The sequence below is a fragment of the Phialemonium atrogriseum genome (genome assembly GCF_030411735.1).
Source record: "Phialemonium atrogriseum strain 8032-3 unplaced genomic scaffold QBC33scaffold_9, whole genome shotgun sequence".
Lineage (NCBI taxonomy): Eukaryota > Fungi > Ascomycota > Sordariomycetes > Cephalothecales > Cephalothecaceae > Phialemonium > Phialemonium atrogriseum.
Genome location: NW_026848146.1, coordinates 185,483 through 204,993, shown reverse-complemented (window position 1 = coordinate 204,993; position 19,511 = coordinate 185,483). Strand labels below are relative to the sequence as shown.

Below are 19,511 nucleotides of genomic sequence, written 5' to 3'. Positions count from 1 at the left end.
ACCCGTAACTACCTACGCAAGTCACAGCGGACAACGAATTACTTCGGCTAGGTATGTAGTTAGTAGAATAGAGTGTTCGCTGAGCATCATGTGGAAGCATTGGCGCTGCAAGTACGGATTAACAGAGGGGTCATCCCTCACCACTCCCCAGCGTCCCCACACTTCCCGGCGGCACTAGGTAGTGGTAGACCACCGAGCCATCAAAAGTCGGCAAAGTATCCATCAGCCACCGACATTCCAGCCCGCCCTTCCTTTCCGAATGGCCCGTCGATGATGCGGGGCTTCCTGCAAGTCGCGTGCCTCACCATAGGTACCTAGGAACCCTGAAGAATCAAACAGGATGCAATGCAAGACGATGAACAGACATACTGTAGTATACACTAGGTGCCGGCATTTCCGAACGATACCGAATTCGCTGGTACACTCATGTGAATCTGCGGTGCTTCGCGGGTGCCAGGTGACAGGCAAAAGAGGGAAGGGGCCCTGAGGTAACAGGGGCCCTGCACAACACGCCAAGCAAGGGCAGGGATTTCTTGGGACGTCGGGACCCAAGTAAACTCTAGCCAGATTCGCGATTCGCTCAGGAGTGCCAAGCTGCTCCACAACTCATCTTGTGAGCGCCATCGACCTGCTCCAATGTCCCCAGATCAGATCGCTAATGGGCAATGAAGAAAAGACCGGAAGCAACATAACCCTACATAAAATAATATGTCTCTTCCTTTCCCATCCGACAGAAGAGGCACACCGCCCACAGCTCCACCCCCTCGAATAGACCCCAATTCGACCACCTTCCTCTCCGTCTCAACCTCCTCGACGAGGCCACAGCCCATCTCGACGTCCCGTGCTCTAGGGGATCTCAATCTCCCTACAGACCCCTGGCCAGCTGGCCCCTCCGACAACTGGACATATCCAGATGCCGCGTCTGCTCCGGTAACCCTGCGCTCCGACGACATCGAAATGGACCCCATCGCTCCAGCTGCCCATCGCCGGCGCAGGAGTAGCCTGAAGAATCCGGCCAACTCTGGAACCAACCAATCTGGATCCTCGCGGCCTACGGCGTCATCGGTTAGGAACCAGTTGAGTGCCCACGAGGAGCCCAAGATATTGGAGGTAGACGACGAGACGGACGCTTCGAGGACGGATGAAAGGGGTAACGACAGCTTGTCGGATGAAGACCTGCACGACGACGAAGAGGCGGGCCTCACCGGGGAGGACAAACGTCGGAAACAGCGAAAGAAGAGACGGAATACCCGTCTAGATCAGAGGGTTGTCCGGGAGAGAATCACAGCTCAGGAGAAGAAAGAGGCGGACCAAACCGTTGCCAGGAGGCTCTTGGTGAACGGAGTCCTTATCGGCCTGTGGTATTTCTTCTCTCTCCTCATCTCACTGGTAAACCTCTGCCCTCCCTCCCCCCCGCCCCGCTGCTTCGAGATCCAGGCCAGAGAAGAGACTAACATGCACATGTAGTACAACAAGTGGATGTTCGATAAGGACAAACTCAACTTTCCTTTCCCGCTGTTTACGACTGCCGTGCATATGATCGTACAGTTTTCCCTTGCGTCTCTGACCCTCTACTTCATACCCTCATTCCGGCCAGAAAATGCCCACAGATCAGACCTTGGGCAATCAAGACACGAGCCGGACAGGCCAATCATGTCCAAGATGTTCTACTTCACCCGAATTGCTCCCTGCGGAGTGGCGACTGGCCTTGACATCGGTCTGGGCAACACGTCCCTGAAGTTCATCACTCTCACATTCTACAGTAAGTCTATCGAACGGCGTTGGTTTGGGGGAATCGAAAAGCCTAACAACCCCGCAGCCATGTGCAAGTCCTCAAGCCTAGCATTCGTTCTCGTCTTTGCCTTCCTGTTCCGCCTCGAGTCCCCGACATGGAGGCTCATCGCCATAATCGCAACCATGACCGCAGGCGTCGTCATGATGGTCGCTGGCGAAGTCGAATTTAAAATGGGCGGGTTCCTCCTGGTCATCTCGGCCGCCTTTTTCTCTGGATTCCGCTGGGCCCTGACGCAGATCCTCCTCCTACGCAACCCCGCAACCTCCAATCCATTCTCCAGCATATTCTTCCTCGCCCCCGTGATGTTCCTGTCTCTCATCGTAATTGCCATCCCCGCCGAGGGCTTTCCGGCGCTACTGCAAGGCATCGGCACGCTTGCCAACGAATGGGGCCCCATCCTCACCCCCATGTTAATCGTCTTCCCTGGCGCCATCGCCTTCATGATGACGGCCGCCGAGTTCGCCCTGCTGCAACGGACGTCGGTCGTGACCCTGTCGATCGCGGGCATCTTCAAGGAAGCCGTCACCATCTCGGCCGCCGCCATCGTCTTCGGCGACACGCTGACCGTGGTCAACGTCTCCGGCCTGCTCGTCACCCTCGGGGCCATCGCCGCGTACAACTGGCTCAAGATCGCCAAGATGCGCGAGGAGGCCCAGGCCGAGGCCCACCGCAGCCACATGGCCGGCAACAAGGAGGTGGACTCCAACGGCTTCTCCTCGTCCAGCACCAGCGGCGGCGACGAGGACGCCGATGACGGCGGCGAGGATACGGGACTCCTCCGGCACAGCACCGATGCGGAGGACAATGCGTTCGCCGTGGACGGCGACACGATTTCGTCGCCAGAACTGGTATCCAACTTGAATAAAAAGTCCGAACGGGAGGACTAGAATCACCGGTCGATCAAGCCCGGGCGGCTTTTGTGTCAGCGGCCCCCCGAAATTATTTTCTAATCGATATGCATATGGTGCGATATTTAGACATCGTCTCCCATCCTGTACAAAAGATAATCCGTCTCGAACGACCATTTATATTCAACGGACACAAATCAGCATAGGCTTCGGACACCGACCGTCAAGGACGAACATCCTTAGGGGAAATAGGTCGATTGTGATGGACAGTTGCAAAATACCCATGTAATAATAGTAGACATTTGAAGGAAGAGGGGGATAAACGCAAGGTGGTCATGGGGATGGCGTACAGTCGGGTACTTTTAGGGTATGTGCATTTCCATCGAGATACATGAAAATAAATACGGGGTCAGAAGAACGAGGAAGCGTAGAAATCCTACAAATGGGGATTGTGAAGAATTATTCATGAATTTCTGTTCTTGACTCTATACGCAGACGGTTAGCTAAGTGCGATACAACTGCTGCTGCCGTCAAGTAGCCATTAATCCTGGGTATGTTCCTACCCCCAACGCCGAGAGCAAATGTCAAGTACCAGTTGCCTCCAATGCACGTTCTCTAGGTTTCTCTGAGCACTTTCCCGTGCCTCGCCTGCTGAATACCGTCTTGATCGACTCAATATCCACGCCCGATGAGATCATAGCTTTCTTCCTGTCCCCACCAGGTAAGGCGATGGAAATCAAAGTGCGCTCCGCTCCCAGATAGCCGAGCAAGACTGGGCTAACCCAGGAGCTTGAGGCCGCCCCTCGTCTTCTGGCCGGGCTTCGTAATGCCGGAGCCAGCGGCCGGGCCAAGGTGCGGCTCGTATCCGGGGGCGGCACCGTCGCCCCTGCCCGAGCCGCTGCCGCTCTTGTTGCCGCGGCCCTTCTTGTTGTTCTTGCCCCGGCCGCGACGGTCGTCCTTGGTGATCTGGGGCTTGATCTCGGTCTTGGCCTTGTGCACGACCACGGGGTGGCTCTGGATGTACTTGCCGTTCATCTCCTTGGCCGCCTGGAAGAAGTCGTCCGGGTCCGAGAAGCTCACGAACCCGTAGCCCTTGCTCTTGGTCGTGCGCTTGTCCCGCACCACCTTGGCTTTCTGCACGCTGGTCCACCGCGAGAAGGCCTTGAGCAGTGACTCGTCCGTCACCTCGCCGGCCAGGTTGCCCACGAAGAGCCGCAGGTGGTTGGGATCCCACTCGAGCAGCGTGTCGTCCATCCACTTCTTGCCGCCGCCCTCGCGGTACACCGTCTTCTTCTTCCCGTCTCCCGCCGCGGCCGCTGCGCCGGGGTCCGCCGCATCCGTCGCCTTTGCAGCGTCCGCCGCCGCTGTCGCCGCCGCCGCCCCGGCTGCTCCCGTCACCGCCGACGCGCCCGCGTTAGCCCCGCCGCCGAACCGGCCGCCGCCGGGGTGCTTGCCGGTAGGGTCGACCGCTTCTTTTGGCATGTACGCGCTCTGCCACTGGGCTATCTGGGCAGCCATCTCGGCGTCGTGGTCGCCGCCGCCGCCGCCGCCGCCGGATGGGTCGGGTGCGGGGAAGGGGTTGCGAATCTGAGGCGGAGTTGAGTAGCTCGCGCTGCTGGCGCCGCCGAAGTAGGCCTGTTGTTGTGGATAGTTTCGTTGGGGGTAGTTGTATGAGGATGACTGCTGGTAGGTGGTAGGGCCTCCACCTATGGTGGGAGGTTGCGAGTAGGAGGGGTAGGGTGCCGTGGTGGGTTGGGCGACATATTGGCGTGGAGGGGCAGCACCGTAGCTGGGGCCATTCGAGTACGAGGTGGCTGTCGGATAACTGGGAGCTGGGCTGGGAGCATAGGATGGGTAGGATGGGGATGATGAGTTCGTCGCCTGTGGAAATGCTGGCTTGAAGCCCGATGGCTGCTTGGCTGGGGCTGGTGGTCGTGGTGGCAGCGAAGGGTGCGACGAGTTGCTGGATACACCTGGAGGACCGGGGTACGACATGATGAACTGGTTGCGCTCGCAGAAGAGTGGTTCTCTGTTATTTATCACGTACCTGTGAGTCCCACCGGCAAATTTTAAGTTCCTTCTTGAGAACCTCAACAAAGACGGGGAGGTAGGACTCGTTGACGTGGGGATGTTGCCTGGTCAGTGGCGTCGGGAAGTTGGCAGTCGGGGATCAACAAAGTACTTTTTTTCAGCCTCTAAAGAAACTTGTCGAGTGGCAGTGCAGTGCCACGTGATTCCTGCCGATCTTTCAATGCGCCACACATGGAAGTGACAATCACCCCACCTTGAGCAATGGAGGGGCAGGAGTGCCAGAGTGATGCCCCTCCAAAGCTCCATCATCGGCCTGGCATTGAGAGATGCTACTGTCGGTAGTTTCAAATGTGTTCAACAACACAGGAGACACAGACAGGCAATGCGTGAAATGCAGTTATAGTGGATCCTGGAGGTTCTGGCTTGGCTCTTCTAGAGCCCTCCCAGCTCTAAAGGCCGAAGAAATAGATAGGCGTCGTCATGACGTACAGACCTGTCATTCGGTAAACACGGAGTGTACTCCGTACTATCAGGCAATTGGATAGGTAGGTGCAGATTAAGTGTGTTAAAGTTGTCTTTAAGAGCTACTGATAAGGATCGGAGAATTTAGGTGCGACATTTTTTCACGGACAATTGTTGTGACGGGGAGCGAAACATGGTCGGACTTCCCTCCTGACCTTGACAACAAAAATCCCGCCTTGCCCCACAGGGGCACACAAAGATGAGATGGAAGGGTTTGATTGAGGGAGGGACCTCTCCTTGTAACACTGAGGGTTGGAAAACAGCAACGCCAATGTTCTCATCAAGGCATGGAGGGCTATGGTCCAATGGGAAAGGAGGGCTGGAACCGTTTCAAACATCTGCCCACAGTAGATGGTAGTTATCGTCAAACCTGAATGGACAAGCAGCACAAAAAGCTAGGAACTGACTTGATGGACGGCTCAATGAAATCATCCAGGTAACAGGTTGATGCTGTCGCCGGTCGGGACCCTGAGTAATAAGCCCCGCCATCAATTACCCGCTCATTTTAGCTTTTGCCTACTACTGGACGTTATTACACAATTGCCCTCCTACCCTCCTCCGACTTCGAAGTTGCATCACTCATCCATATTTTCCTCCTCCCCGCCTTCCCCAATAGAAATCCCGCTCTTCTCAACTCCCTCCCCCCAACAACAAACAACAACCAAGAACCTGGAATCCTGTTCAAGCCCTTGGCTCCGGAACAGCTGCACCTTCAAGCATAGAACCCCTTTCTGCCTCTTTTGATTTCCCTGAACCCTGCTGTTCCCATTGATTCACCATGTCTGGTGCAGTGTAAGTCCCTTGTGCAAGTTCTACCCCACCTTCTTCCTCCGATCAAGCAAATCCAAGCAAACCACGAGGCACCTGAGATCATCCCCTCCAGGTGGTGATGGAGTTCCGTCTTTGCCAGCAAGTCGATGATCTGCCTCGCAGTAGTTGTCGGAACCACCCTCCAGCACTTGTTTAATTGATGCTGCGTATCTCCTTCCATTTATACCTACTGAGTCCCTCCCAGCGCTCGTCTGGCCAACCTCAACGTTGGCGGGATCGGGCGAGCTATCTCATCCTCCCTGAAACCAGAGAATCAAGGCAATGCTAACGATACCGCAAGTGCTGATCTCGGCCTTATTGGCCTGGCCGTCATGTAAGTTTGAGCCGCATTTCCTCCGATCCTCGCGCGCCAGTCGTGGCTAACATGAGCCAAGGGGCCAGAACCTGATCCTGAACATGGCCGACCATGGTTTCACCATTTGCGCTTTCAACCGCACCGTGTCCAAGGTCGACCGCTTCCTCGAAAACGAGGCCAAGGGCAAGTCCATCGTTGGCGCCCACTCCACCGAGGAGTTTGTCTCCAAGCTGAAGAAGCCCCGCCGTATCATGCTCCTGGTCCAGGCTGGCAAGGCTGTTGACGACTGGATCGAGACCCTCCTCCCCCTTCTCGAGCGTGGAGATATCATCATCGACGGTGGTAACTCACATTTCCCCGATTCCAACCGGAGAACGAGGTACCTCGCATCCAAGGGCCTCCGCTTCGTCGGCTCTGGTGTCTCCGGCGGCGAGGAGGGCGCCCGTTACGGCCCTTCCATCATGCCCGGTGGCCACGAGGATGCCTGGCCCTTCATCAAGGATATCTTCCAGAGCATCTCTGCCAAGAGCGACAACGAGCCCTGCTGCGAGTGGGTCGGTGATGAGGGTGCTGGCCACTATGTCAAGATGGTCCACAACGGCATCGAGTACGGCGACATGCAGCTCATCTGCGAGGTATCTATTGCCCACTTGTAGCCCGCCGAGTCCCGCCATGTGTACTAACACCCATCTTCTAGGCGTACGATATCATGAAGCGCGGCCTCGGGATGTCAAACAAGGAAATGGGTGACGTTTTCGCCAAGTGGAACAAGGGTGTCCTGGACTCCTTCTTGATCGAGATCACCAGGGATATCATGTACTACAATGACGCTGATGGCACTGCCCTGGTCGAGAAGATTCTTGACAAGGCTGGCCAGAAGGGTACTGGCAAGTGGACAGCAGTCAACGCCTTGGACTTGGGCATGCCTGTGACCCTCATTGCCGAGGCTGTGCTCGCCCGCTGCTTGTCCAGCATCAAGGATGAGCGTGTCAAGGCTTCGTCCAAGCTCGAGTTTGTCGGCAGGGCCAACACGTTCGAGGGCAACAAGGAGCAGTTCCTCGACGACCTGGAGCAAGCTCTGTACGCCTCCAAGATCATTTCCTACGCCCAGGGCTTCATGCTCATGCAGGAGGTAAGCCGTCGCCCCAGGGAGTGGTGTGCAAGAAGGTGCTTTTTAATTAACCACGCCGTCTAGGCCGCCAAGGAATACGGCTGGAAGCTGAACAAGCCATCGATTGCCCTAATGTGGCGTGGTGGCTGCATTATCCGGTCCGTCTTCCTCAAGGACATCACTGCCGCGTACCGCAAGCAGCCGGATCTGGAGAACCTGCTCTTCGACGATTTCTTCAACAATGCCATCCACAAGGCTCAGCCCGGCTGGAGAGACGTTGTCTCGAAGGCGGCGCTGCTCGGCATCCCGACCCCCGCTTTCTCGACTGCCCTGTCCTGGTTTGATGGTTACCGCACCAAGGATCTGCCGGCAAACCTGCTCCAGGGACAGCGTGATTACTTCGGCGCTCACACCTTCAGAATCAAGCCCGAGTTCGCCAGCTCCAAGTACAAGGTAGGCGAGGATATCCACGTCAACTGGACCGGCCGTGGAGGGAATGTTTCTGCTTCCACGTACCAGGCTTAAAAAAAGGGAGATTGGTGCATAAAAGTAGATGACTGAAGTAGTAGACTGGTAGCTCCGTGAGAGTAGATCCTACAGTTTGGCATGGAGAACACAAAATGGATTCATGATTGAGTGCAAACTTCTAGGTTGTATTTTTGCAAAGGTACGGTACATAGCATCATCACCTGGGTCCATGATAGTGGAGTTTACCTAATTGGCTGTAGGCATAGGTATACTACATGGGAGGAAATATCACGTGATGGTGTTTGTGATGGCTTTTCTGTCAGCCTTGTCTGTGCACTGTGCTCACGCGTGAGGCGCGACTTTTCTTCACAGGAGGGTCCACCATCAGATAAATAACCACGATTCCATGCCAATCGCCATTACCCAGGAAAAAACAGTGACCTGAAATATACTGGGCTTCTCACTGATTTGGTCGGCTAGGCCTAGTGATTCTACCCACATTGCCAATCGCCCCGCCGATACCTCTCATCATGGCAGCCAACAAGATGGCAGTTGAGCCTGATCCGAGTCTCAATGTTCAAGGAGATTTGGTGAGTTGAAGCCCAGCCATAATGGCGATCTTATACAAGCCTAACAATCTTGATTGGTAGCTCCCTCACGTCCATCTCCTGTCGACATACCGATACCCATTGATGCCACGACTCGATTTACAAGAAGTGACTAACTGGCTGCTTGGCGCGCCCAAGGTCGCCCGCGACACTGCCCCTTTCTTCTGGACTTACCTTGAGACCCCTCAAGATGGCTCAATATATTTGACCTGGCAACCACTGGTGCGACGCGGTATCGATTTTGCCAGTGATGGATACGTGTGGGCTTCCCCTGAGACTTACTACCGCCAGGAAGTCGGGAATAGACTGGTATGTGGAGCCGGAAAACCGAGTGAAGATGCATGAAGGAACAAGCGCGGCTAATAGATATGGCAGATTCTCGAGATATACTTCCAAAGGTCCGGCTACCGTATGGGCGAACCGGCCGCCGTGCACTCGAGGCGACGCTTCCGTCTCATGCCGCCACAGGCGGGCGCGCCAAACACACCTCCAGTCGATCCTCGCCTGTGGATCGTTCACTACGGACCAGCCGAAAAGAGCGACCGGTTGCCTGTAAACATGATCCCCGTCACTCCGCAGATGCAGCAAACCTTGAACTTCCGCCAGCAACTGATGTCGATGGGCCAAATCGTCCGGAAGGAGTTCATGCTCTCGGACCGCGTCAACTGGCCTCACCTTCCTCTACCAGGGCGAGGCAACGCCATGTATGCGCCACCGGCGAATGTTCGCGGTGTCCCGCAGACGATGGCATATCCCCCGCACGGTCCTCCCGCAGCGGGCCCAACCCCCAAGCGCCGGGCAGGACAAGTTGCGCCGCAAGCCCAGGCCCATCAACAACCCATGATCGGGGCAGTTCCGTCGCTAGAAGCAGCTTACGACGATGAGGAAGACACGTCACGGGGCGACCTGTTTGACCAAATGACCCTCCGGGAGGTCAGCATAGCCCGATATCAACAAAACCACGAGTGGATGGAAGAGATCCTGTCTTCACCCTACCGTATTCTGCAGATCATCGCTCCAGACCTTGGATTGGGTCTCAAGGGGGAACTCGCGTCTTTGACAGATGGGATCTTCGAAGCTCAAGGCAGCGAGGCCTTGTCCGTCCCGCCCAAGAAACCATATATTGGTCAACTGGACCCTGGCCTGGCCGCCGAGTTTGAGAAACGTGTCCAGGAGAAGATCGAGTCGACCAATGCCGAGATTGAGCAAATGAAGGCTGATCATGCAGAGGTAGTAGCCAAGCTGAGGGACAACGCAATCATCAAGGATGCTGAGATTGATCTGCGGTCGACGGTGGAAGAGATGGGACCGGAATTCTGGCGACTCGAAGGCAAGCTGGAAGAAGACGAAGACGGGGCGATCAGATCGCCTCAAAGGCACGAGAAGAAGAGTATTGAGGATATTCTGGCTCAAGTCGAAGTGCCTCTGGGCAAGCACGCCGCGGTGGTCCATGACGTCCATCGAGTCCAGGATGGCGGATATCAGGAGCCTCTGCCGGAACCTGAGCCCGTTCCGCAAGCTCCGCAGATGGCCATTGGAGTTCCGGATGCTGGCGCAAGCGCCCCGATGTCTCGGCAGCTGTCCCAGAACGAATCCCAGAATAGTGGTATCATGATCGGCGACTCTGATATTGACATGGGTGGGACTGCTGCGGGCCTTTTGGATCAGATGCACACCGGCTTCTCATCGACACCAACGCCTGTCAACAATTTCCCGACACCGCAACCGCACCTCTCTGCCATGGCTTCTTCCGTCGTTACCCCCTCCAACATAAATGCGCCATCCCCACAGCCAACGCAGGCAACATCGGCCGCCCAACCCCCAACATCAGCAGCCCACGCTGCCGGAGATGTCAGGATGGAGGATGCAAGTGCGGCTAAAGCCGAGGCACCCACGATCCCCGATCAGGGAACGGGGAGTGGCGACTGGGTAGTCGTACAAAAGACGGACGGCTCCGGGAACTCGTCGCCCAACCTGCCGGGAGCCTCCGGGACTCCGCAGCCCCAGCCGACATCTACCACGGAGCCGGCCACCCAGGCGCAGCATACCCAGGTGCCGAGCAAGCCTGCGTCGGCGGCCCCCACGCCGGGCGACGGCTCCGCGTTCGACGGCGACCACGGCGACTTCAGCTCGCTGGGCGACCTGGACACGGCGGGAGACGCGCTGGCGAGCTACGACGGGGCCGGGGGCTCCGACCTGGCCGAGGGGCTCGACCTGAACATGGACATGGAGGACTCGGCGTTCGGGGACGCGTTCCACGGCGTGGACCGGTCCGCCGGGGGCACGCCTGCCGATGGCGGCATCTAGGGTATGCGGCAGCTAGGTAAGCTAAGCTAAGGGGGCGAGAAACGACCTTTGTGACACACATGTACACATATTGCAGATTCCCCCGAGGGGGCGGACAAGTCATAATCGTGGCGGCTGCAGAGTCGTCGAGGAAGTATGTCAGCAGGTCAAGGGGGTGAGATGGGTCCAACCGGCGTTTACGGGAACAGGGGTATATCTGTTGGGTGATGCTAGTCTTTAAAGGCGTCGAAGCTCGATGGCGATATTTACGCCCACCTTGGGGCTTTTGTGTGTTTTTGTGCTCGGTGCTAGGGGGGTGGAAGAGCAAGCAAAACGCGATTGTGCACTGTACCACTACGAATACTACGAGTGAAAATGGATTATTGGCCTTTGGTGTTGCGATCTCCTTGCTTGCTCGTATTCTGCGCCTAGGGAGATCAGTTTCTCGCCATTCCCGGGTCGTGATCTTCCCATCGCGTGGAATGCATGGAAGGGATCGTTGTTTCTTCGCTTGGAGATAACCAAACATCCTTGTGCCAAGGGCGGAAGATCCGACTCCTACTTTTATAGGTACTGATAAAAAATACAATCCTCGGACCTGAATCTATTTTTTTTACCAGTCGCCACTTCGTCGCTTCACCTTGAACTTTGACCCCCGCCCTGAAACATGAGCAGTTTCAGGCGCTCGTGCCTTGCCTGGGGGATGGCCCGTGGGGGCGGCGGTTTGCGGGCGATCGATCCCGTGGTGGCTGTGCAGAGCGATCAAACAATGCCATCGTTGCGAGGGAGCCGTCAGTCAGCCCACGTCCGATTTTGCGGTTATTGGAGCAAGCCAGGCCGGGTGCCGTGGTGGTGAACGGAAGTTGAGAGTTGGATCCGTGAGGCGATGTCTAAAAAAGACGCAGACCTAGACGGAAGACAGTGGCACAAAATATATTGTTATTTTGGTTGTTTTCTATCTACTACACTAGTAAGATATGTATTGCCTTACTCTCCGCGACTCTCCCCCTTCAGTGTCTCCTTCTCGGCCAGAAATTACCTATGTCCCACAGCGAGTATTCGCACCATTGATATGTATCATGAGCAGCGTCTGAGTGCTGCCCAGATGGAAGGTGCTGTCGTAGCCTATCGAGCAGATCCAGCTACGGCAAACATCCATCCTCTTCCACATATGTATTCGTCTCAAGTGGTCTCGCCTCAAAAAGGAGTCCGGTCCTATATATAAATCACCGCCCACAAAAGAATGACTGAATTCGTAAACCTGGTCTGAGGTTGGCCGCGGACCAAAGTCGCCATTTGGTGATGGCTAGAAAATATAAAATAAAACGGTACAACATGGCCGCCTCCATCCGACCCGATCGACCACGAGGCTCAGCGTAAGTCGAGGTCATCGGTCGGGCAAATCCGCCCGGGGCCTGTCCACTTGCTTCCTCGCTTCTTACAACATGAGCATGGCAAACAGGCCAAGGGCACCGCCGACAATGGCCAGCGAGGCATCCATCGCCGGTCCTGCAGCGTTGCTAGCGTTTAGGGTGGAATTGCCGTTAGTTGTGCCACCTGCCGAGGCCGTAGCGGTGCTGCCGCCCTCCGTCAGGGTGACGCCGCCAGTGGATGCCGTGGTGGAAGGCAGCGTGCCAGCTGCGCCAGATCCGCCTCTAACATTGGTCGACGTCTCGATCGGGAGGGGCGCAAGGCTCCCTACGCCGGTCCCCGCGCTACCGGGCAGCGGGTTGAGGGAGACCGAGCCTCCCTCGCCGGCACCTCCAGTCCCAGCGCCTCCCTCGTTAGCCCCGTTGAGACCGGGGAGCGGGGCGAGAGTGCCAGCGGCAGCGCCGACGCCGCCGATGCTGGCAGAGCCAATAGGAATGAGGCCGGCAGTTGCCTGGGGGGCGACTCCGGTCCCGGCAAGCTGAGCACCGCCACCGAGCCCACCAGGCTGACCGGCCGTGCCGTTGTTGAAGGGGAAAGCTGGCTGAGATGCTTCCGTGCCGGGTGCCGGGGCCGTGGCTATCGAAAGGCCGCCTGCAGTGGAAGAGGACACCCCTGGCAGCGGCAGCAACTGGACCCCAGAATCAGCCCCGGCAGTTGGGGTTGCGATTGGCTCTAAACCTCCAGGCACGGCCGTTGCTCCGCTTATGGGCGCAAGGCTGGCGAGGGGTGCCGACTCGACAGGAGAAAGTGGTGCAAGGGGTGCAAGGGGTGCAAGAGATGCCGATGCCTCTGGAGCAATGGTTGCAAAGGATGCCAAAGTGGTTGCCGCAGATGCTGTTGCGGGGTTTTCGCCAGCCACTTCTGCCACACTGCTTGAAGCAGGGATAACATTGAAGGACCCAGCGACCGCAGCTGTGGAAGCTACGGGTGCGGGAGCTGCCACGGTTGAGAGACCCCCAACAGGTGGGAGTGCGACAGGGGGAAGGGCCGCAACAGACGAGATAGCCTGCACAGTGGACAGGCCGGGGAGTGGTTGGAGCGCTTGTGCGGAAGAGGCAACACCACCGCCGAGGTTCGGCTGAAGAATTGATGTTAGCGAAAATTCAGGGAGAAAACGCGGAGTCGGTGTACACGTACCAGGGCCGTGAGGGCGGGCTGGACGGCCGAGGCTACAGTGTTCACTGTTCCGAGGTTAGGCAGCGGCTTCAGCTCCCCGGCAGTTTGGGCCTGGAAACCAGGCAGAGGTAGTAGAGATCCAGGACCTGCTGCTGCTGCCTCGGTGGCAGCGGCTACCGCCGCGGCTGTCCCAACTTCCGCATTCGCATTGACAGCATTCGCGCCGGCGACACCCTGGTTGACAGCATTCGCGCCGGCGACACCCTGGTTGACAGCATTCGCGCCGGCGACACCCTGGTTGACAGCATTCGCGCCTGCGACACCCTGGTTGGCAGCATTCGCGCCGACAGCACCCTGGTTGGCAGCATTCGTGTTGACACCATTCGGATTGGCGGCAGCTCCCACGCCGACCGCGTTGCCAACGGCGTTCGCGCCAGACTGGTCGGCAACGCCTCCCACCGCGGCGCCCACTTGCTGCTGCCCATTGCTGACCTGTCCCGCAGCCGTTGAGTTACCGCCGAGCGCGGGGTCGCCGTTAGCGGCATCGCAGGCGCTTGCCGCCAGGAGGATGGCGACGAGGGATCTCGCAGAGAAGTGCATTTTGTCGGAGGGTAGAGGGTGGGAAGATAGACAGGTTACAAGAAAGGGACCAGGCCAAAAGCTGGTGACGAAGCGAAAAAGTCCGGTGAAGCTGAAGAGGTCTAAAAAGTGTATAGCAAAAAACCTATACTGACCTGCAGTCTCTCGAAAGGAATGACGATGGAAGAAGATTAGAGAATGGAAGGAAGAGGCGGGAACGAGACAACCTCACGAAGCAGACTTAGCCGATTCAAAAGAGAGCGCCAAGGAGGAAGAAGGCCAGACCCAGGTAACAGGGTGAATATATGAAATGGGACACGGCATGAGTCTGAGATGCCCGCGGACATGTCATCCTACCCTGACAGGGGCGGGGATGATGAGACGAGGTTCCCGCTTTTGGCGAGCCCTTGACAGTTCCTTGACAAGCCCTTGGCAAAATCTTGCGGGCACCTCGTCTCAAAGGTGGTACTATGGTGCAGGGCTGGGGGGATTCAGGGCTACAGAGCCCAGACAGCATAAACAAAATCGTGGCGAAACATCAAGACTGCATGACTGGCAGTGTGTGATGTGGGAGACTCGCCTGGTACAGAGGAGTCCTTGAGCGACGAGATCTCTCAGAGCAGGTGGATCTTATTGTCGTCGAAAATAACAACAGGCACACATGGTAGGCCTCCCCACCCAGGGCGTGCAACATGTGGCTGCTGATCTCGAATTCATCCGTTCATGCTCCGGCTGACTGAGTCGAAGTCCAAGCTGCGGCTCTGACAATAACCCCTGAGGCGATCAAACGTGCTTCTCACCAGCTCAATTCAAGCGATCCAGAAACGCAAGTACCATGGCAAAGAGGCAGATTCGTTTCCCGTCCCTATAGTAAACTGTCCAGCTTGCTACTCCTTGGCAACGCGTGGTCCGGTTTCCAGACATTTCCACGTCATCTGATAATGGAAGAAGGGGAGAATGGCCACAAAACGAATTGGCTGTTGGGATGACTTGAAAGAGAAACGGAGAGAAATAGAGTTCCTAGGGACGGATTCAGGCCCCTGCATTAGGCAGGCGCAGGGGACCGTTTCCACCCCCCTTTCCTCGCTAGCCATTGTTTGGCTACTTCCAAAAGTCGGAAAGTTCCGAGCTTGTCTTTGTCAAAGAATCACAAACAAAACACCCGACCATTGTTTGAAAAATCCAGCCATGTTACGTCGATTCCGGTGGAGGACACCTGTCTTTCTGAACACTGGCTCCGTCGCTCGGGACCACCTCGCCTCGGAGCGGACCTTCCTTGCCTGGATCCGCACCGGCCTCGGCTTTGTGGCTCTCGGCATCGCCATTGAGCGCTTTTCGCAACTCGATATCCGCGAAATCCTCCAGCCGCCGGAGAGTAGGAGACGCAGGGGTGGCGTCGACGACGCCGACGACGACGACGGGAGGGAGCAGGATAAGGAGCAGTCGCAGCTCCTGGTCGGGGCGCTCATGGGCCTGGGCTCCGGGTCCATCGTCTACGGGACGGCGCGGTACTTCTCCAACCTGAGGCTCCTGGAGCGCGGCCAGTTCAAGCCCGCCTACCACGGCGCCGCCGTGCTAGCCGCTGGTGTTGCCAGCCTGGCAGGCGGGGTCTATGGCAGTGCTGTGCGGAGAAGTCAACGGCGACATCGAGAACGGGACGACATGTCGACTGCTGGGTGACGTCTCCGTTGCTTCGCCTCGTAATTGTATGACTACCATGGGGATTCTTCAGCCCTATAGTTTGTATATTACAGCACTCCCGGCGCTCTGGTGTAGGCGTGTGCACTGGATGCTGCTGCCCCCCAAGACCGCAAGCACATGCTCCCTAGCAACAATGTCCGGTTATTGGGTCGTGTTTCGGGGACTTGCCGCTCGTCTACCTTCTGCAATTAGGACTGGAAGAAAATGGAGGCGGGCAAAGTGATGGTTGTCATCCATGAATATCCCTGCCAACCCAGGGATATGCAGTTGTTTCTCGATACCAGAGTCCAACCCCCTCTGCACAATATTTGGGAGGGGTCCATTTACTGCGAGGGATATATTTATCTCTTGAACAATGCCATATTTTCTGTCGCTAATTGGATGTCTCAGAGGTTGGAGTTCGTTCGTCTGCCAGCCGGGTTAGCAAAGCCTGCCAGCTGTACGGATTGCTGGGTCGCGTAAATGCCATTGGCATGCTCATAGGGCTGATACTCCCCCAGGAGGCAGGGGCTGAGACAGTCTATCGATCTCGCCATATCCAGAGATCTAAGAGCTGGAATGCAGAGGGCGGGGGAGGCTTGCCAACCCGAAACACCTCTTAAAGGTATGTAAACCCCAACGCTGCAACGCCCAACCACTTGTGTGAACAACGCGCCGAATACACTTGGGGGTGAGGAACTTGGGGACGAAGCGCGCGGCGGAATGGACTCGTTCATACGGATGAAAATCGAACAGTTGAGAGCGTATGACGGGGAGCGCTCAGTTCACGCTCAACCCGCGTTGCACGCCTCTCTCTGTCTCATCAGGCTCCTCCTGACCCCCCTGACAGCAATGTGAGCACAATTTCTGGGCCTTCCTAATTCCTAGAAATCACTAGCCTCAGAGGGCCGAGGGAAATGGTCCCCCACATCATTCTCAAGCCCTCACGGTCGTTCCCCAGGGACGGGAGATACTGTAGAGGGAGCGCCGTTGCTGCCAGCAGGCGAGTTTGTATATCGTAATCATGCAATCGTTCTATGTATGTATGTACCTGAGGTATATTGCAAAGCCAGACATGCCAAATGCACAACCGAGAGTCAAGAACCAGGAGCCGAAAACAAGACAGACACAGACAGAGACAAACGTGCCACCCCATCATATACATACATACGCACAAAACCTCAGCCACAGCCTAGAAAGAGAAAAGGCCAGGGACACAGTCCCGGACCAGGATCCAAGAATTGAAGGGAGATGGGGTAAGGGAAAAGGAGAAGATCAGAAGCGAAAAAGGCAGGAGAAAACGACAACAAAACCCCCCCTCAAGAGTCCGGCATTCCCGCACGGATGTTGTCATACTTGCTAACCGGGTACGACAGCAGGTTGGGGGTCATATCGAGATCACCCATGCGCTTCGCGACGGTTCCGACGAGGCTTTCGCTGCCGGTGCGGTCGCCGCTCGCCTCCCAGAAGACGGCGCCCCCGAGACCCTTGCTGACGAGGTACTGCGCCTTGGCGGTGGCGCTGAAGACGGTGTCGTAGGTGATGAGCTCCTTGGTGCTCGTGTCGTAGCTGTAGCTCGCCTTGGCGACGTCGTCGTAGGCCTCGCGGGCGCCGGGCCGCGGCAGGTCCTTGTACAGCCAGACGCCCGCCTCGACCGAGCCAGAGCCGATGCCGCTGTACGGCTGGCCGAGACCCGTCGTGTCCTCGAAGGAGCGCCCGTAGAGCGGCAGGCCCATGGAGATCTTGTGGCTGGGGATCCCTGCTGCGAGGTAGTCCTCCACCGCCTGCTCCGTGCTGAATTTTGTGCTCGCCGGGTCGCCAGTGTTCACGTAGAGGTTGGCCTGGTGGCCCGATGTTGTGTCCCACGAGCCCGCGTAATCGTAGGCCATGAGGTTCCAGTTGTCGACGAGCGGCTCCATGCCGGCGAAGTCCATGTTCCTGTAGTGCGTTGGACCGGCCGAGGTGGCGATGGTGATGAGGAAGTGGTAGCCCGGGGCATGCTGCTGGGCGTAGTTGTCGAGGGCCTGACGGCACGCCTGGAGGAGCAGGACAAAGTTGCGGCCCTCCTCGGCGCTCGCCGGGTACTCCCAGTCGATATCAAGGCCGTCGAAACCCCAGTCTTTGACCAGGGCGACCGCCGAGGAAGCAAACTTCTGGCGCCCGGCTTCGGTCGCAGCGATGGGAGCGAACTTGGACGAGTACGTCCACCCGCCGATCGAGAGCAGCACTTTCATGCCGCGGTTTTTCTTCTTGAGCAAGTACAGCTGCTTGACACACCCGTATGCATTGTTGCCCTGGTCATTCCAAGAATCTGTCGGGTAGTGCTTTTGGAGGTCTGCGTATTCATCTGACGATTTCCTGCCAAACATGTCAGCTAGCTAGCCATTGGGTGAAGGTATAAGGGGGACAGAGGACTTACACTTCGCCATCTGCTGCGATATCGGCGAACGAGAAGAGGACATGGGTTATCTCGGACGCAGGAAGTTGCTGGGGCTGGAAGTCGGCGCCATAGATACCCCTGATATATAAAGTCAGCAACTGAGGGAGAGGTGTGTCCCGGACTTGAGCAAGCGCACCAGTTCGTGAAGTAGAGTGCGTTTGTGTACCGTCCCGAGCCACCTTGGTTAGCTGTCCCGCTGCCGCTTGGTGATGGCAGGAGACTCTGGGAGGTCCGGGTGGGTTCGGAGCTTGAAATCTCGCTGGGTATGGTGTGGCTGTGGCTGTGTATAGTGTCGGTGGGCACGGTTCTCGAAGATGTTCCAATTGGGCTGTAGTGCTCGGTGAGAATGGTCGGCGGGTCGGCCGACGATGTTGCGGGCAAGGAGGTGGTTTCCTCCAGCCAAGAGATGACTGTCGTGAACGTTATGGTTTCAGTGATCTCTACGCAGGTTGGCTCGAGGTCTTGTCTGGCAAGTATTCTCGGCCCAGCTGATGCCGGAGCTATCAGCAGGAAAGGAGCGGCGGCAAGCAAGAGGGCGGGCAACATGGTGGAAGATAATCTACTCGTTGGCAGTAAGGACTGGAAAGAGAGAATGTAACAAGCTAGGCCATACCCAGAGGCCAGAAGATGAGAGTTTTAAAGGGAACTCGTGAAGCCTTTGGCTACTAGACCACGCTAGGGCGCCTGTATAAGGAATGTAAGAGGGTGGCCCAGCTCACCAACGTCGAACACTGTCGCGGAAATTTGGAATGGGAGGCTGACTATCCATCCTCAGAGACAAGGTGAGGGGGGCGTGCCGAGTTGAAATATGAGAGACTAGGGAACCAAGACATGCTGCTCAAGAGGCTGTGGAACTACCACTGTGCAACTTTCAAGAAATGGAGGCAATTTTGCTAATGAGCAGCTATCTTTAGCCTGTGAGGGTTCGACCGTCTGCCGGGCCGTTACGAGAGGAGGGAGGGAGATGGAGGCAGGGGGGGCCAAAAGAATGAACTCAACGGAGAAAACAGGGAGGGGTTTTGGTGTTGCGCGGCTTCTTAGACCGGGAACGACGGCGAGGCCTCGGCAGAGCGCTTCTACTGAGGCTTCTACCGCCGAAGACGAGGCTATATGATTATCCAGATATAGATGGGACCGGGTGGACGGCCGTGGGATTATCTGCCGGAAGATGTGAACAATCAATACGGCAATGCGAGCCCTCGTCGTGTTCATCTCATCCATCTCATCCGGGTCATCCAAGTTGTCCAACAGGTTTCGCCATACAGCGACGTTTATTGCTCTCCACAGTTCCCCCTGGCAAGACTTCATCCAACGTTGGCTGCCATGCACTTTAGAGATTATACTCCGAGTGGGGGGGCACGGAGGAGAAACGTGCGACTGCAATGAAAGGGGGAATCGTGATCTAGAGACTAGGCAGCGGTGAATTGATTGGTTCTAGTCCGCCGAGTAGCTCATGTTTGACGATGTGCT

General features: G+C 56.8%; 9 protein-coding genes across 9 annotated transcripts; 5 read left to right on the top strand and 4 right to left on the bottom strand.

Annotated features, from left to right (window-relative positions):
* The first annotated feature begins 592 nt into the window (after nt 1-592).
* On the top strand, nt 593-3,090 carry QBC33DRAFT_534748 (triose-phosphate transporter family-domain-containing protein). The gene is made up of 3 exons (XM_060427560.1): nt 593-1,389; nt 1,468-1,762; nt 1,820-3,090. Exons 1-3 carry the CDS (start codon nt 709-711, stop codon nt 2,680-2,682), a joined length of 1,839 nt encoding a protein of 612 aa, XP_060284588.1. The 5' UTR covers nt 593-708; the 3' UTR covers nt 2,683-3,090.
* QBC33DRAFT_373983 (RNA-binding protein 42) lies at nt 3,052-4,819 on the bottom strand. Its single transcript, XM_060424009.1, has one exon. It carries the CDS (start codon nt 4,636-4,638, stop codon nt 3,421-3,423), a length of 1,218 nt encoding a protein of 405 aa, XP_060284587.1. The 5' UTR covers nt 4,639-4,819; the 3' UTR covers nt 3,052-3,420.
* Nucleotides 4,820-4,961: 142 nt separating this feature from the next.
* QBC33DRAFT_534744 (uncharacterized protein) lies at nt 4,962-5,779 on the bottom strand. Its single transcript, XM_060427559.1, has 2 exons — nt 5,285-5,779; nt 4,962-5,219 (listed from the first exon to the last, which is right to left on the bottom strand). Exon 1 carries the CDS (start codon nt 5,532-5,534, stop codon nt 5,298-5,300), a length of 237 nt encoding a protein of 78 aa, XP_060284586.1. The 5' UTR covers nt 5,535-5,779; the 3' UTR covers nt 4,962-5,219; nt 5,285-5,297.
* On the top strand, nt 5,780-8,281 carry QBC33DRAFT_534741 (6-phosphogluconate dehydrogenase). Its single transcript, XM_060427558.1, has 5 exons — nt 5,780-5,988; nt 6,212-6,340; nt 6,402-6,957; nt 7,020-7,454; nt 7,518-8,281. The coding sequence occupies exons 1-5, from the start codon at nt 5,975-5,977 to the stop codon at nt 7,956-7,958; spliced, it is 1,575 nt and encodes a 524-aa protein (XP_060284585.1). The 5' UTR covers nt 5,780-5,974; the 3' UTR covers nt 7,959-8,281.
* Nucleotides 8,226-10,919, top strand: QBC33DRAFT_374339 (SWI/SNF and RSC complexes subunit ssr4). The gene is made up of 3 exons (XM_060424013.1): nt 8,226-8,491; nt 8,552-8,818; nt 8,885-10,919. Exons 1-3 carry the CDS (start codon nt 8,432-8,434, stop codon nt 10,814-10,816), a joined length of 2,259 nt encoding a protein of 752 aa, XP_060284584.1. The 5' UTR covers nt 8,226-8,431; the 3' UTR covers nt 10,817-10,919.
* On the top strand, nt 10,920-11,413 carry QBC33DRAFT_373988 (uncharacterized protein). Its single transcript, XM_060424010.1, has one exon. The coding sequence runs from the start codon at nt 11,023-11,025 to the stop codon at nt 11,314-11,316; it is 294 nt and encodes a 97-aa protein (XP_060284583.1). The 5' UTR covers nt 10,920-11,022; the 3' UTR covers nt 11,317-11,413.
* A 713-nt stretch (nt 11,414-12,126) lies between these two features.
* On the bottom strand, nt 12,127-14,086 carry QBC33DRAFT_373964 (uncharacterized protein). The gene is made up of 2 exons (XM_060424008.1): nt 13,364-14,086; nt 12,127-13,304 (listed from the first exon to the last, which is right to left on the bottom strand). The coding sequence occupies exons 1-2, from the start codon at nt 13,940-13,942 to the stop codon at nt 12,234-12,236; spliced, it is 1,650 nt and encodes a 549-aa protein (XP_060284582.1). The 5' UTR covers nt 13,943-14,086; the 3' UTR covers nt 12,127-12,233.
* A 1,023-nt stretch (nt 14,087-15,109) lies between these two features.
* On the top strand, nt 15,110-15,601 carry QBC33DRAFT_557831 (inner membrane protein YidH; the record flags this gene model as incomplete). Its single annotated transcript, XM_060429834.1, has 1 exon — nt 15,110-15,601. The coding sequence occupies one exon, from the start codon at nt 15,110-15,112 to the stop codon at nt 15,599-15,601; it is 492 nt and encodes a 163-aa protein (XP_060284581.1).
* Nucleotides 15,602-16,629: 1,028 nt separating this feature from the next.
* On the bottom strand, nt 16,630-18,722 carry QBC33DRAFT_373909 (glycoside hydrolase family 18 protein). The gene is made up of 3 exons (XM_060424007.1): nt 18,178-18,722; nt 18,021-18,119; nt 16,630-17,959 (listed from the first exon to the last, which is right to left on the bottom strand). The coding sequence occupies exons 1-3, from the start codon at nt 18,585-18,587 to the stop codon at nt 16,921-16,923; spliced, it is 1,548 nt and encodes a 515-aa protein (XP_060284580.1). The 5' UTR covers nt 18,588-18,722; the 3' UTR covers nt 16,630-16,920.
* Between the last annotated feature and the right edge of the window lie 789 nt (nt 18,723-19,511).